This window comes from Balaenoptera physalus, assembly GCF_965194825.1.
Source record: "Balaenoptera physalus genome assembly, chromosome: 13".
NCBI lineage: Eukaryota > Metazoa > Chordata > Mammalia > Artiodactyla > Balaenopteridae > Balaenoptera > Balaenoptera physalus.
In genome coordinates, this window is record NC_138892.1 from 86,442,894 (window position 1) to 86,460,979 (window position 18,086).

At 37.7% G+C, this 18,086-nt stretch overlaps 1 protein-coding gene across 4 annotated transcripts in view; it reads left to right on the forward strand.

Moving 5' to 3' along the window:
• The window catches only part of ITPR2 (inositol 1,4,5-trisphosphate receptor type 2), a 524,966-nt gene that overhangs the window by 404,407 nt on the left and 102,473 nt on the right, over positions 1-18,086 (forward strand). For all 4 annotated transcript variants that reach the window (XM_082419574.1, XM_082419572.1, XM_082419571.1 and 1 more), the window contains 3 exons: positions 6,529-6,636; positions 10,882-11,074; positions 13,863-13,988. In XM_082419574.1, the coding sequence (XP_082275700.1) occupies positions 6,529-6,636; positions 10,882-11,074; positions 13,863-13,988 (427 nt within the window). The remainder of the gene's footprint in view (positions 1-6,528; positions 6,637-10,881; positions 11,075-13,862; positions 13,989-18,086) is intronic.

Consider the following 18,086-nt stretch of genomic DNA (forward strand, 5'->3'; position numbering starts at 1 on the left):
TCCACCAAAGCTTTTGATCCCTTCCTCACTTATATATATGCTTATATCTGCCCATGATTACATTGCATTTTGTTTTAAAATTTTTCTGTTATGATAGACAACAGATTATCTCAGGGCTAGTTTTTCTGTTTGTAATAATGAGCTAATGAGAGTTCTTTATTAGTAAAATCATTTTGGCATCCCTTACTAAGCAGGTATGACAAATGTAAACCCACATCATATATAAAACAATTGCTACTATTTTACCTTACAAAGATTGTTGTGGATTACCAGTTTTTCTAGAACCCAGAGATTTCCCACCTATGACATTATCCCTTTTGGCATTCAGTACTGTTGCCCATGTTCAGATTCTCATTATTACTAATATTGATTGCTGGTTGGTTTTCCAGACTATGGTATGTTGTGACATCAGCTGATTTCGAGTACTGTGGTGAGGGTCTCTGTCAAGTACAGTTGGATATTGTAATATGGCTATCCTTGATTATTTTAATTAGCTGTTTTCCAGTTTTTCATTAGGATTTAAATTAGATTTCTTACTGTGATGGCTCTCGACAGATGTGCTATACTTGTCCAGAAACTTATCAAGTGTTTTCACCTTTGGTTTCCAAAGAATGTAATACTAAATGATGCCATTGCATCTTTGGGTGCTGGGGTTGTTTTTCTTTTTTTATGTCATATAAAAAGGTACATGGCAGGTATAGCGGACAAAATGTGGCCAGAGTGAAGACCCCATCTCTAAGGAAAAACTGATATCTCTGGTTGGCAGTGTGGCCATTCTACATGATATTTTTTATAGAATTGCATAAATAGGGGACTAAATCTTTCTTTAAAAAACAATTGGGCATATGTTAATTGGTCTCTGAGAATTTGTACTGTGCTTTTTAGTAAACTATAAATTTGGACCAAGAGAGCTCTATACTGATACCAGTCATTTTCACACATTTCAGAATCAGTGAGATACTCTACTTCTTTTGTATTTTGTCTGTATAATAGGAATGCTATCCTTGCTTCATAAAGAGTTCAATTCAATTCAGCATTTTTTGAGTATCCAGTCCCTTCCTCTCCAAATAGTTTACAATCTAGCAGAAGGGATAGAAGTACATGAATAACTATGAGACAAGAAAAAATATTAAAATATTTTATTTCTGCAAACACTGGGAATTCTATCATCATCTGATATCTAATCAGATTTCTTTGGCCTTTCTCTTTTATCGAGGAGAAAACAGAGAGATAATTTACTGAGATTTATGGGTCCTTGCTCACTTAAGTGCATAATGAATGTCATTAATTAACCCATTTCTTTACTGATTCGACAAATATTTATTTTTGTCTATTTGATGTACCAAGTTCTGTTTTTGACTCTGAGAATGTAGAGGTGAGTAAGACCAGGTGCTTTTCCTCAAGCATGTCACAGCCTGTTGGAGAGAAATAATAGTTACTAAGATACAGTATGAGAAATTATGCTATCTAGATATGTACAGGGAACTATCTGAACACAGAACAAGGAAAAAGAAACTAGGTGACTTTAGTCAGGAAAGGCCATCAGTTACAAAGGATATAAAAGACATCCAGGTAGAAAAAAATGGTACAATTACTTCTATTTTTTTTATTTTAAAAAATTATATATTTCAAATTTTCCAAGATTTGTATAGATTACTTATATAATCATGAATGAAAGTATTATTTTAAATGTTTGAACATGTGAAGGGAGGCCTAGGCATTTTTTAAAGTGCCTTTTAGAGTGCCCCTTATCTGCAATCAACCAAGACAAATGTAGGATCATTTCATTAAGACTGAAGGAAAGAGAGAGGGCCTATCATGTTTCTGTTGAGCAGGATGAAATAAAAATTATTTGTATAGATTTGTACTATTAATTATATCACATAAAATAGCATTAGTGGTTTCTTAAAATAGTTATAGCAATTTTGATACTATAAAGTGACTATAAAGAGGTAAAAGCTTTTTTTTTTTACAAATGAACTTATTTACAAAACAAAGATAGACTCACAGACATAGAAAACAAACTTATGGTTACCAAAGGGGATGGTGGGGGGGGTGGTGGTGGGTGGAGATAAATGAGGAGATTGGGATTAACAGATACAACTACTATATATAAAACAGATAAACAACAGGGACCTACTGCATAGCACAGGGAGCTCTACTCAATATCTTGTAATAACTTACAATGGAAAAGAATCTGAAAAAGAATATATATATATATATATACGTATATAATATATACACACACATATTAACAGTCTATTGTACACTTGAAACTAACACAACATTGTAAATTAACTATACATCAGTTGAAAAAAAAGAGAAGAAAAAAGAAAAGTGTTTTAATAAATAAATTTAAAAGAAATTATTAAAATTAATGTCTCACCTTGGGAAGCTCTCCATAATTTAAGATTTAAAGACTTACATTCAGTCGATTAAACAAATATGTATTGAGCATCTAATATGTACCAGACACTGTTCTAAGCCTTGGAACAGTGAACAGCAGTGAACAAACCAGATGAAAACCCCTGTCCTCTAAGAGCATACGCTTACTTCCTTCAGGGGGAGATAACTAATAGATCAATGATAAAATATGGTATGTTGTAGTATGTGCCATGGAGAAAAATAAAGCAGGAAATGGAGTTAGATGTTTGGGGGGAGGTGAGGGAGTTGGTCTCTGAAAGCATGGTATTGCTAAGACAATATTTGGAAGAAGTCCTGAAGTAGGGCTAGGGAACAAGCCATGCGGGGATCTAGAGGAAGAGAATCCAGGCCAAGGGAACCACAACTGCGAAATCCCTGAGATGGGAACGTGCTTCTCGGGTTGAAGGAACAGGCAGGAGCCCAGTGGGGCTGGGACTGTGGGGAGGGTAGCAGGAGAGGAGTCCAGAAAGGGAGCGGGGCCAGATTCTGTCATCCTTCTTGGCCACGGTGAGGATGGGGCTCAGGCTCTAAATGAGGTGACAGCCTCCTGAGGGTTTGGGGCAGAAAAGAGGCATCATCTGATTGAAAAGATGACGCCAGCTCCTGGGTTAAGGTGACTCCGGAAGACAAGGGTGGAGCCAGGAGACCAGGTACGAGGCTATTGCGGAATTCCAGGCGAGAGGAGATGGTGACTGGGACCAGGGTGGTGTGGAGGTATGAGAAGCAATGAGATGATAGACACTCCTGAAACCTGGTCCTTGCTGATCACTGCTCCCTGCACTCTGTCGGTAAGCTCCATTCCGAGTAGCTCACTCTGACTAGCCCTCCCTAACTGGCCCTTCCTTCTCCCACCTAACTCCCAACACATTTTAAAACCACGTTAGAAGCTACAATTCGTTGATCCTGTCACCTTTTCATTGTCCCTCCTGACTTCATTTCCTTCCTTATTCAGCTTGGATTCCATGGTCCCATATACATTCCTCGCATAGACTCTTAAATTCCACCTCTCTCTTTTTTGTACGTTGTTGACCTCACCCAGCAAAACCACAACCTCATTAATTACAACTCTGCTTACTCCATGTCTGGACCCTGACAGATGAACATCAAGGGAGAAAAACACAAAGATGCTTATTGCCCTCACTTTGACCATAGCAGAAGGGGGACCCTTGGGGTTTCCTGACAATCCCATTTTCCAAGTCCATTCACTTTCCCTAGCAGACTGTTCCATACCTTCTCTTCCTCAAATTTCCAAACTTCTCTCATCCTCCTTGTCAGCTTTTTACTCCACTGAGAAAATAAAAGTAACCAGAAAAGAACTACTCTGTGTATCCACCACAACTGCCCACCCGTATTCTCTGCTGTCACTGTGGCTGAACTTGTTTCTATCTGAGGCAAGTTCTTCCACTTATATACTAGATCATTCCATTCTCACCTAGTCAAGACATTGCTTTAGCAAATGTTCCATCTCTCTCAAACAAACATGACATTATAATTGCCATCTTAAAAAAAATCCTCCCTTTTACCCTGTCCCTTTCTCTAGCTACCACCCTATTTCTTGGCTCCCCACTTAGAGCAACACTCTTCAAGATCTGCCTACACTCATCGTTTGTACTTCTCCTCTCATTCTTACTTATACTCACTACAGCTAGGCGTTGGTGCCCACCACTGCCTGACCTGCTGTTGTCAAGGTTACCATGACTTCCAAGTTGGTAAACAAGTGACCACTTCCCACTCCTCATCTGATTTGATGCAGATGATCGCTGCCTCCATTTTTTAAAGTTCTTTCTTCACTTGGCTGCCAGGACACCTGATTTCACTGGTTTTGCTCCTACTTCACTGGCCCAACTTTCTCAGTCTGCTTTGCTGATGCCTCTCATCTTTCTAGCCTCTGTCAGAGTTCCTTAGATCTCCTTTCTCTGTCTAAGCTTACTTTAGGTGATCTCACTGAGGTTCATGGTTTCAAATATCAGTCGTATACTGATGACCCCTGACATTTAGCTCCAGCCCCAGCCTCTGCCCAGAACTCCTGACAAATGTCAACAGCCTGTTCACCTTCTCCCTTTGGATGATGTCTAAAGCTTCATGTGTCTAAAACCAAAATCCAGATACTCACCCCCTGAATATGCTCCTCCTGCATTTTTCCTTAGTAAGTGGCATTTCTAAACTTTCAGTCGCTCAGGTCAATAATTTTGGAGGCACCCTGAACTCCTCTCTTTCTCTCATGCCCCAGATCCAATCTGTACACAAATCATGCCAGTCCATGCTTTGAAGAACTGGCCATTTCTTAAAACATATGCTCATGTGCCTAAATGATTACCATGGTTTTATCCTTTGAAACTCATTTAGATTTTTAGAAACACCTACAAGTCACAACAAGTTTTATGACTGTGGTTTGTAATAAAATCTGTATAATTCACATTTCAGTCAAAAATAAAATGTAAATATAAAACAGGAAATGGCTTTCTTTTTTTAATTAATTTATTTATTTGTTTATTTATTTATGGCTGTGTTGGGTCTTCGTTTCTGTGCGAGGGCTTTCTCCAGCTGCGGCAAGTGGGGGCCACTCTTCATTGCGGTGCGCGGGCCTGTCACTATCGCGGCCTCTCTTGCTGCGGAGCACAGGCTCCAGACGCGCAGGCTGAGTAGTTGTGGCTCACGGGCCCAGTTGCTCCGCGGCATGTAGGATCTTCCCAGACCAGGGCTCGAACCCGTGTCCCCTGCATTGGCAGGCAGATTCTCAATCACTGCGCTACCAGGGAAGCCCCGGAAATGGCTTTCTTGAGTGATTTATAAATATTCCTGGAAGCCAATTCTAAAATAATCGTTTCAAAAATGAGCAACATCAATGGAATGAATAACTTATCAAATTATCACTAACAAGGATGCTGTTTATTTAGTTTTAGTTTTATAGGCTCTGGATTATTGTTTAAAATTTATCTCCATTCTTTATACTTACAATTAACAGTAACATTTCATGAGTAATACAAAGACTTATTTATTGCTCTTTAATGTTGATAAGAGTATTGACTCTGGAACCATACTGCTTGCGTTCAGTACTGGTTCTATTATTAGCTGGAAAGCTACATTCTCACAGACAATTTCCTTAAATGCTCTGTGCCTCAGTTTTTCTATCTGTAAAATGAGGATAAGAGTGCTTACACCAGGATTTCTTACTAGGATCAAATGTGTTCATGTGCTTAAATGTTTAGGATAGTACCTGGCACAGAGTAAGAGATAGGAATGGTACTAGGAATAAAAGAATTATATGGCAGATTCTTTGTTACTAGAAGCCCTCAGGGAACTTGAGACTTAATAGAAAATCTGAAAGGTTAAAGACATTATGAGGTTTTAGAGATTGTTCAAGACAACCATAAAAGAGATATCTGAAGGCAATAGGTATTAGTTATCTACAAAGTGAGAGAACTGACCAACAAATGCCATAGACATTCAAATGAGAAAGATTACTTCTATCAACAGCAGGTTAAGATAATTTATGGTGAAATTTTTGTGTTTTAAATGTTTGGTTTCAATTACAATAAAACTGAGATCTGTACTCATAAAGCACCAATATTGACTTATGAACATGACATATGAACATATGAGCATAGGATTTTAGTACAAACTGCTAACTGTAGAGCTTTGATTAGGTGCTGTAGGAAACATAGATACCTATTTATGTGTATATAGGAAGCTGCCATTTATACTGGTACCACTACCCACTGAACTATCACCGTGTTCATCAAGTTATTTATTATAAGGAGTATCAATTATATATCACTGTGGGCTTTTCTTCTTCCTGGCACAATTATACATTATTGAAGATGTGTATTTACTCAACAAATAGAAATTGAATACCTACTCTGGGCAAGACACAGTCTTCTCATGCTAAGAAGCTATATCGCCAAATAAAAATGTAAGATTGCTGTGGTGACGTTGTTATTTATGCCTTTCAAATAGACATGCTTTCCTGAAATGGAATTAATTGCAATTAACCCCAGAACTGTGAAACTATGTATACAAGTGGACAAAGTATTTTCAAAGTTTGTCCCCAGGACAGGGGAAAAAAAAAGTCCTAACACATTTCTTCCCTCTTTTCCCCTCTAGTTGGCACGCCACAACAAACTCTTGCAGCAGATGCTCAAACCAGGATCCGATCCAGATGACGGAGATGAAGCCTTAAAGTATTATGCCAACCACACCGCACAGATCGAGGTAACCATCTATTATTTCTTGAATGGGACCAACTGTGAAAAGATATGTGCACTTTGTCTTTCAGACCATTTTCATTATTGTTTCCTAGAACAACGAAGCAGAATTGAGTGATGTAAACTGTAAAAGTATATATACCAAAAGAAGAGATGTGAGCAGTGACGTATAAGAAATTCATGTGCACATCTTTCAAAGTTGTCTTTATTTTTTGACCAGAAATATATGTAAATTCTCTTTTATAATTAATAAGGTTGTGTTTTTTTGTTTGTTTTGTTTTGGTCCTGGAAGAAATCATTGCAGAGCAGTGATATTTTAGAGACAGGTTTATTATAGTGGATATTATCATTCAAGAAATGGTTTCTTTTTAAAAACTATGGAAAGCTTATTAAAGTAGAGATCTCTGTGTAAGAAAGTATTCAGAAGGATGGGAAAAACGGAAGGCACTAGCAAAGTTTTCGTGTTGATAGCATGAGCTTGAAATGGTTTAACAATGTCCATTTCACTTTGCAGCAATTCAGTCCCACCCCCGTAAATGAGACCTTATTGAAGGGCTGGTGGCAGTTCAGGAGGTGTGGGTCAACATGGCCTTAATCATTTTGTGTTGTGAGACCCATCTGGCTGTCATTCACTAGCTATGGTATCATTTTGACACTGGTTGGCAGAGCTAATCAGGCAGAAGTGAGCGGAGTAGTTGACGCCTGTCACTCGTAATTTACATTCACACATTCATTCACTTTGGCAGATATTTTTAGTGTTCAGCGGAGTGCATGATGGCATCACTGCTATTAACTCTCAAGGTACATAATCACTGTACCTTCTTGTTTACTGTTGCCAAACCTTTGCAATCATGAGAATTATTACTTTATGTCTCAAAATGAATCCCTTGCTCACGTTTATAAACATTAATAGCTTTGGTGGTAGGCTTGACTTAGTGCAGTGCATGAGCCGGACCAGCAGCAAAAACATTGCTCACTACATCAGGTGCTTAGGAACTGGGAAGCTGGCAAAGTCAGGAAGCCGGAGAAATTGATACGAATAAATCATCAAACCACCAAGGTTCTGCAGAAGGTCCCAGAGGCCAGTGATTAGAAGAGAATATCAGGAATGGTAGACAGAATGGGCAGGTAGAATAGCAGGTGGGCCAGAGGTAGAGGTTGGGTTAATACTTGTGTGTGAGAGACAGAGGCTGTTATTGAAGCTGGACTTTTATTGGTTCCCGGCAGTGAGGAGAGATTTAGCTGTAAATACATATATTCGGTAAATGTTTACTGAGCCTTTACTCTTTACCAATTACATACACATAGAGAAGGTCATTCTGTGTAGTAATTGTATAAACAAAGGCCAGCGAAATTTAGAGAAAATAGTGATTAACTGTGCCTGGGGAATTTCAGGATGGATTTCACAGAGAAGGTTGTCATAAAGTATATATTAAAAGAATAAGTAGAGGTTCCTCTCTACTAAAGTTTGGGCATGGGATTTCAGGTAGAATTAAATGAAGGGAAGGTGAAAGAACATAGGAAGGGGAATGACTCTCTTCAAAAGATTACTGAAGTTGCTGTTTGGAAAAGAGATTGGAAAAGGGAATGAAGCAAAGAATGCAGGTAGATGAAATAGGAAGATAGAAAAGGGAGAAATGGTGGTACTAAAGATGACTTGATTAGAGAAAATAGACACACATATATTATAACACACACACACATATACATATGTAAAGGGCTTGATGCTTGATGTTGGATTGCACATGTAAGGTGAGGGAAATACTGGGGAAAAGGATGCCCCTGGGGCTTCCGGTTTGAATAAATGGACAGAAATTGGTGTTATGCCTGGGGATCCTAGCTTTGGCAGATAAAATGAACAGGAAGATCATTTGCTGATTCTTGGATAAATTGAATTTGAGGTGACTTTGAGGAATGCATTAAGTTGGATATAGAAGTTAAGGGTTCAAAGGAGTAGTCTGAGTTGATGATCTAAATTCTTCGCTTTGACCAATCCTCAGGCTCGTTCAAAGACCAGCTCATATGACCTGTTCAGAGAGGACTCCCCTCCTTCCTTCAGGCATTCATCAATTTCATCCCACTCTGCTCCCACAGCAGTTTGATCATTCTGTTAATGCGTCATGTGGGAATACTGTTAGCTTCTTCTGGGTAACTTGTCCCCTATTTGAGGTAGAAGCTAGTCTTGATCATCCTTTTATTTCCAAAACTGAACACTGTTCTTGGAGCCTAAGCATAATAATGAGTACTGTTGAAAATAATAGTTTGTCTATATGTTATAGACTCAAAGACCCTGGGAAATAGGAAGGACCTTGTGGGTTACCTAGTCTGTTCACCTATCCAAGGAGGAATTGCTTTATAAGGATCCTGTTTCTGCTTTAAATTCTTCCTGTGATAGTGATCTCACCACTTCAGGAGGAAACATCCAATTTGGAATAACTCCAATAATTAGAAAGTTATTTTTTGATAAAACATGCACTCTAGCCCACTTTTATGTTTGCCTACTGTTCCGAATATTTGCTACCCTGTCTACACGACAGATTGCCTCTAACATTTGAAGAACCATTGTGATTAGTAAGCAATACAAGCTTTTATAGATAGGGATTCATGTTGTTTTTTCACTTTGAATTTCCCAGGACTCCTCGCCTAAGGACTGAATAAGCATTTGTTGAATAAGTATATTTTAAAAAGTGTACATTTTTGGTTTTTTACGGTTAACACATTCCCATCTCTTTCAGTAATCCCTCCAGTCTGTCAATGCCCCTTGTAAAATGTAACAACCAAGATCAAACATAACGTGTCTTGGCTTATAGTGATCAGAACATTATTTCTTAAATGCACCCTGAGTTTTTTTTTAAATGTTTGACACTGTTGGATCAAGTAAACCTTTTTTTCCCACACATAGTTGCTTACCATACCAAATAGGTCCAATTCTTCTTTTGTACAATTGATTTTTTTAGCCTATGTTCAAGAATTTTATTTACCACTACAAATTTCTTCTTTGTTTTATGATAGTATTCTAGTATGTGGTCTGTGTACATAACATATCATTTAAGGTAGCTTCAGTTACAAGTAAAAGAATACCAGACTGACAATTTTTTAAACGATAAAAATGTTTGATTATCCCACATAATGGGAAGTCTGGAGGTACCAGTAGTTCTATAATTGATTAAATGACTCAGTGATGTCTTCAAACACTCAGACCTTTTCCATCTCTTCTGCTAAGTCTTCCTTATTATGCTGGTGATATGTCACTTCATGGTTGCAAAATGGCTGCCAAAGTTTTAAATATCATCACCACCTTTTGTTCTAAGCAGGAAGAAAGATGGTACAGGCAAAAAAGAGCTTTTGTGTTGTGTATTTGATTTTTTGTTGTTATTTTATTTGTCTCATGTGGCTTTCTGTCTTTTCAGGAAGCAAAATCTTTCCTGGGAGCACCTCGCAACCCCAGGATATTTCTCCTTATGCCTCATTTCCCAGAGCTAGGCTATTTGCTCATCACCGTACCAGTCAAAGGGAAATAGAATGACTCTTTTGCCTTAAACCAATCCTGTGATTCATTCTTGAGGGCTAGGTAGAGTACATAAATATGAAGCTTGAGACTTAGTCTACACAAACCCTTGTGACATAGGAAAGCTGTATGAAAACATTTACCCTGGGTTTTGTTGTTGTTGTTGTTGTTTAAATTCTTATAAATACCAAATAAGAGAAGTACAAAATAATGACTATTTACATCTGGGTATATGCTTGAATGGATGTTATACCTACAAAAATATGTTTTGCCACATTTTAATGACATAAAGCATTTTTCTCTGTAGAACTCAGGTCACATCATGTTGTATATGTCATTTGTTCCCCAACAGCCCTTTTTAGGAAGAACAGGCTAACAGCAGGATAAAAATATACCAAGTGCTGTGCTTAAGATTACATCGCCAATCACTTGCCAGTTAAGACCCTCTTAGTTCTCTGATGTACTTCATGAAAATAAAAATGCGTGGCAAGAGTTTAATGCTAATCCAGAAAGAATAAAGATTTTCTTTTGTTATTTATAACAAAATATAATACTTATAATACATTAGTCCAGTTAATTTCTCTCATTTAAAGAGAAAAATGTAAAGGACTATTTCAGATACTTCAAGTTGGTCTATTTTTTCATAACTGAAGTCATAAAGTATCATTAATAAAGTCATGCTAAAAACAGAAAATAGTTTAAGACCATCCGAAGCCTGAAAGAAATGCAAATTAATGTTTTCAGATTGTTCGGCATGATAGGACAATGGAGCAAATAGTGTTTCCCGTCCCCAATATATGTGAATACCTCACGCGAGAATCCAAGTGCCGCGTGTTCAATACCACAGAAAGGGATGAACAAGGAAGTAAAGTGAATGACTTTTTCCAGCAAACGGAAGATCTCTACAATGAGATGAAGTGGCAGAAGAAAATCAGGAGTAAGTACAGTAAACTGAAATGGCTCATTTTGAGCATAATGATAGATACCTTGGTACTTTGGAATACCTGACAGTATTCATTTCAATTGGTTCTTAATTTCTTGCCATCTGATGTTACTGAGATCGTTTATAGGCTTAAGACTGTAAGCTCAGTCTACAACTGAAGCCAAGACACCTGTGGCTTAAGGAAAACAGAAAACTCTGACTAATTAGATCACCTTTTAGTGCTGATCCTATAGTTTTATAAATATTATGACATCCAAGATTGCAGCTGTATGTTTCAGCCTTGGAACAGCTGCAGGTTTGAAGTGCATGAACAGGCCCTGACCGGCCTTAACAGTCAGTGAATGGGGTGGAGAGATGTCGGCACCAGCACTTTTGTCCTTTTGTGTTTCTGATCTTATGATTGAGTAGATTGTTTAATGTTTTCTTCTGAGAGTCATTCTATCTTTCAACATATCTGTACCTCACCAAATCAAAGTAAAAATTGTGTGACACTTGCATTCAAATAGGGCAGGGTTATAATGTCACAGTTAAAAGTTACCATAATACAGTTCCCATCACTTATTTCTCAGGTCTCCAGTCTATTTGGAAATATTATGTAACAACCTAAATGGGGAAAGAATTTGGAAAAGAATAGATACATGTATATGGATAACTGAATCACTTTGCTGAACACCTGAAACTAACACAACATTGTTAATCAACTATACTCCAATATAAAATAAAAAGTTAAAAAATAAAATAAAATAAAAAGTTTTTTAAAAAGTTTACAAAAAAATTGAAAAATTTTCAAGTTTAAAATAAACTTTATTTTCCCAGATGAGAAATATCATGAGTTTTTAACAAAAATTGATAGGGGAAAACTTTTGATTAGGTCTTTTCTGACTTTTGGGAAGGTTTTCCAGACAGGCAGGCATATGTTCTCAGTACCTCTACTCAACAGTGCTTCATCATTTTAGTTTCCTAGGAACTTCAGTGATTGTGGTTTATGAACTTGGTTGAGCTTGAGACATAGCATCTTTTGATAAAGATTGTAGCATGCATTGTCACACTTTCTTAGAAGAATATTTGAAAAAAATATAGAAATTACTCTCCCTTAGCATTTTACTGTGTAGAACCTTATGGAATTCAGAGAAAAATTTGGGTGTCCAGAATACATACGAAAACTTAATTTGATAAACATACTTTTTGTTCTTGACAAAAAGTAAATTGAATAATGAGCCAGTGCTTGTAGGATCTGTGCTTTTTTAGATAAATGTTTTGTCATTTATCAAAAAACAAATCTTGGGACTTCCCTGGTGGTCCAGTGGTTAAGACTCCACCCTCCCAATGCAGGGGGCCCAGGTTCAATCCCTGGTCAGGGAACTAGATCCCACGTGCTGCAACTAAGAGCCCTCATGCCACAACTAAAGTAGCCCACATGCCACAACTGAAAGATCCTGCCATGCCGCAACTGAGACCCGGTGCAGCCAAATAAATAAATAAATATTTTTTAAAAAAACAAATCTTAAAATAATTTCCAACATACAGTTTACTTTTAAAATTTGGAAGCAGCTTATGATCAGGTTATAGACAGATCTAATTCATTTGATGGATTTGTTATTACAAATGTATGCATCAACATCTTCTGATTTTGTCTTAATATTCTGCTTTTTAAAATGAGGACTCCTAATTCAGGAATGATGGAGATGCAGATGTTTACAATTTATGACACATTAGTCAACTAAATCCCATGGCTAATCATAGCCTATTCCAGTGCTGGAATGCTCCATTCCAAGAGAAGGAAAACAAGAAGTACTGAAGGGAAGTGTAGTTTATAAGTAAGCAACAGACTTGAGATTGGAATTCACAGAACATAATTTGAAAAGCTTAAAATTTCTATTTGAAAATTGAGATGTCTTTCCCCCTCAACTGACTCCAATATTTTAAATCTGATGTTAAACTATTAAGAGTTAGAGAATGGACAAGACTCGAATAAGTCACATGTCAAACTTATATGCATGACTTATCTGTTCAGTTCTTTAGGAGAGGTGAAAAGAACTGAGTTTTGGTTTATGTAAATGTCAGTTGTATTCAGTAGATGCATCTGCTAATTCATTTCTGATAACAGATACAGAATCTCGTTTCTGAAAATATTCAGCAAAGCCTCTCCCACTTATTGGTAGTTCTTGTTGTATATTTCATTTACTTCTGCTGTTGCAAACCCAACAAGTTCTCGGGAAGCCTAAAGGTTTAAAACTTAGTGTTATAAATCACTAGTTCCCAGTAAACAATGCTATGCCGTGCTGTTAAGTTTCAGAGTTTCAGGTAGCTGTGACTGTGATTTGGAATTTTCACCAGAGATAAATCTGTGCGAGGGGTGGGGGGTTTTATTTTACTTTAAGACATGGGAGTGAGACCAATTTATCAATATTACTAAATTACACAGCAATGTATACCATTCCATTAATAGGGGCCCCAGGCGGCTGCTAAACTCTCTTCCCCCCTAATCTGTTCTAGGGATAAATTAAAGAGAATTCATATAGAATCATCTTTTCTGACCACCTTTAGCAACTGCAGAATTACTCATCCTTCTACAATGGCTTAAATGTAAACTGGCTAAAGGAGAAAGAAGGAATCAAATAGAAAACTCCTTTTTGGTATCGATTATAAATGTTCTAAAATAAGTCGTAGTTTTATAGTAGTTTACAAAAATGCATTTAGTTAAATGTTATTTCAGTAGGGCTCCTGTGATGAAATCAAAATTCATTTTCTGTTCTGTTCCACTGCGCTTCTTTCCCGCTAGGTAACCCTGCCCTGTTCTGGTTCTCAAGGCACATTTCTCTCTGGGGGAGCATCTCCTTCAACCTGGCTGTGTTTATCAACTTAGCTGTGGCTCTCTTCTACCCATTTGGGGATGATGGAGATGAAGGCAAGTGCTTGTCTATCTTTAAATGATAAGTATTTTTGAGTCTAAAAACAATACTCTTGATACATGCCCTAACTATCTAAACCTTCCCGATTACAACAATTACACTCTTGTTGAACAGATTTTCTTTATTCATTGGAAATAGAGAATGATGGTAAGGAGAGTAGGCAAAAAACGATGGTCAATATAAAAGTTTTTCAAAAAGCTCATATACAGAAGAGCTAGTAGAGCTATATTATATATTGACAAATAAGGCATGAAAAAATTATTTGTATGTAATTTTTGTGACTGAAAGCATTTTTATACTGTATTGTTTCAATTGCATAAATATATGGGAAAAATGAGAGGGATGTATGCCAAAATGTTGACTGAGATAAATAAGTAGAATCTCTATTTTACTCTCTTCTCTTTGCTTTCCGTGTTGTCTGAGGTTTCTACAAGGAGCAGGCAAGTAATTTGAAAAGCAGTTTTTAAATGTACAGGGTAAGACAATACGATAATAGAGCATAAAGGATATTGACTTTGAAGTTGATATTATTAAACGAACAATACATGAGGTTTTGCAAAAGCAAAGACAAGAGAAATTATCCCATGTTAAGTGAAATGGGAAATAATAGGAGAGGTATGCTAAAGGGTGGGACTGTGGGAATTAAGTTTTGTTTAAATCTGGCAAAAGTGCATATGGGAAAATATGTCACAGGTTTGGAATACAATCCAGTCAATAACTTTGGAATGGGCGTTGAAAGAATGGCTTGGAGGACAAGATGGGAGATGCCAGCAAACAATCACCACAAGGTGCTTTTGTATCTCATCTGTTCATAGGATTATGTGAGAATCTAATGAGATGCTATAGGTACAGCGGTTAGAATAGCGGCTGGTGAGCGCGCCGTAAAGCTTAGCTGTCGATGTTGTTTGTTGTTACAAGATAAATAATAGTACTACAAAGGGAAGCTCAGTGAAAAGGATGGTATGACACGAGCAACAGGTGTTTAGGCCTATTTCAGATGAACTGGAGGTGAGCAGAAAGGGAAATGGGAGTGTGGTGGTAATTTATTATTTCAAAGGTCCGTTACAGACAGCAGATATCAAAGTTCTAGCCTTTGGGTATAATCTGAGTGGTCATAAAAAGTTTGATTCTTTTAGAAGGTACGTCAGTGCTAATAAAAGAAGAATATTTGGCAGTGGAGTAGATGTGTGAGTTAAATAGCAATGGAAACATAGCAAATATTTGGCCGCCCTATGTAGGGAAGTTGCAAATACAGCAGGAAGTGGAAACAGCTTTCTCTTCATTGTGTTTAGTCTCATTTAGTGATGATAGCCCTCTTGGCGTAGAAGAATGTAACTCTTGTTAAGGGGAGAAGTCCAGCCGGAAATGATAAATTAGTATCATCTGCACACGGAATGCTGAGAGTAGATCGTAGTGTCCTGGTTAATAGAAGCATAACATCTTAGATATGGAAGCAGTTCTGGAATCATCTAATATCGAATCATCATTTGACACATAAAGAGATGGAATCCCAGAGAAGCTGAAGAATGGCAGATCTCAGAGTAGAAGGTTAACGCTTTTGTTTACAATCTAGGACTTTTCTCCATAGATGATTAGGTTGGGAGTGTGTAGGTAACCGGTGTCCCTTTATACAGGACATCATCTTCCCTGAGTTCCATTCCATGATATCCCTTACGAGACCACCAGAGCCAAAGTATACAGCCTCTGCTGCCACCAACTGTACATGAAATATCATGGAGATGGGCACTGCCACCCCTCTGGACATCTATTTACTCAGCAGGAGAAAGTAGAACACCCGCTACATTTTTTCATATTTGCCTGACTAATAACAATTATGATAGTAAAACTGATGAGGATAACAGCAGCTGTTATTGTTTACCGTTTAGATAGGATCAGGCAAAATGCTAAGCACGTCATATGCATAACTTCATTTAATCTTCCTGACAATCCATAAAGTAAGTACTTCATCCTCACGGATAAAGACTTAGAGGCTTAGGAAGATTTGCCCAATAATTTGGGAGTAGAGTCTGGAACTGTGTATTTTCTTAACAAGTTCCCAAGGTGTTGCTAATACAACTGGTCCTTGAACAAGAACTTGAAACCACATACATAGTAGAATTTGGAATGAGGCTCCAGCCTCAGAAAGAAATAGGACTAACACAAACAAGGCAGGAAAACATGCTGTGTCATCGTCAGATGCAGACTTTACTCTTCAAAAGGGACTGAATAGACGTTAACAGTAGTAGCCAAGATGGAGGCGCACTCTTAGGTATCTGGGTGTGGGTGTGGCGCTAAGAGGGGAGGGAAGGCATGAGCTGCCATTTTGGCAATGTGGAATCCGCAGATTGTTTGGGTAATCTGATTACAGTTCTAGATGGGTTATTTAATTATAGCTCCATGAATAAGGTTACAGTTTTGGTCAGGATTAGCTGAGCCGCCAACCTTCAGTTACACGCTATGCATAGCTAGGAAGGCTGAGGAAGCAAAGTTAAGACTGACTAGCACACTTGGCCATCAGAACTGGCTGGAGAAGGTAAATTCTGTGCTGGACGTGCAAGTCTCTAACCCTGGATTTTGTCAAGCATAGGCCAGATGACTCCATGGCTGGAGCACTTTGAGGCAATTTAAAGATGAATTAGTTAATCATAAGATTCCTTCCAAAAAGTGCTAAAAAAAGTGATGGGGACATGTCAGAGAACACAGGATTCAACTTGAAAGGTCTCCCAGTGGCCACATCAGTGGAAATTTTGAGAAAAAATACTGACAGTAATACGTAATAACCCATAGAATAAAATAAGAATCCAGCAGTCCAGCAGTCTATATTGATAGAAGAGAAAGTATTCCAATTAATCAGTGTAGAAGGAATAATGGAAACAGAATGTCACCATTTGGCGAACATCATACGGTAGTAAGAATCATCAGTGGATGCTAAAATTAATAGGTGAGTGTTAGATGAAAAAGTATAATGAGAAACAGGATACTGACATAGTCAAAGTGTATTTCTCCATAATATACTTATTATAAAAGAAAGAAGAGTGACTTTAAAGTGGAGAAATCAGTTTAATTATGTGATCAATGTTAATGTCACCAGTAATGAGACACAGCAACATCGAGTGCCTCTTGACATGATGTGCTGACAAGGACATGGCATCATTTGCCAAAAATGCATAAACTGAGGAAATTTCAGGCAAATCCAGAATGAGGAACATTCTACAAAATAATTGGCCCATACTCTTGAAGCTTATGTAAGTCAAAGAAATATTGAGGAATTAAGAGACTAAAGAGACATGACAGCTAAAAAGAATGTGTGATCCTGGTTCAGAAAAAAAGACATTATTTGGGCAATCCATGAACTTTGAATAAGGTGTATAGATTAAAGTGGTATATCATATTAATTTCCAGATATTGATCATGGTAATGTGATTATGTAAGGTATTTGGGGAATCTAGGTAAAGGGTATATGGGAATTTTGTATTATATTTGCAATGGTAACATTGTCAGAAAGTTTTGAAATAAAAAGTTAAAAAAGAAAAAAAGAAGTAAATATGAAGACTCCATCCAACTCTGAGGTTCCTGGTTTCTGGGTATAGAAGTTGATCACAAAAATCACCTAGTGAATCCTGGGCCAAAAAAAGACCTGTGGTCAAAATGGGCCACCTTTCCCAACCCCAGATCCTAATGCAAACTGCTCCGGAGTCACTGTGGCTGATGTGGCAGGGCGAATGGGCTGAGTATGCTTTCTCCAAGGGTATTTTCCAGCCTGACCACACATGAGCTACTGGGAATCAGTTGTGCCCAGATCTCTGGTTCACACTTGGGTTGTAATATTAAGTGAGAGAATAGTGTCACCCTTCAACCAGGGTAGTAGTGTACAGTAATTAAAGGGAGATACTTAGTGGGGAAGGTGATTCTCAGAGGATCAGCTTAGAAGGCACCCACCCTCCCAACCCCTACTGCAGATAATCTCCTTTCATTGCCAGGCTTTGCAGAGCTCTGAATTTCTTCAGGAATCCAGGGCTTATCGTGTGGCTGTAGGTTTTGGTCTGGGTTTCCGTGTTTGGTTGATTGGTTTATATGTTTAACATGTGCTTCTC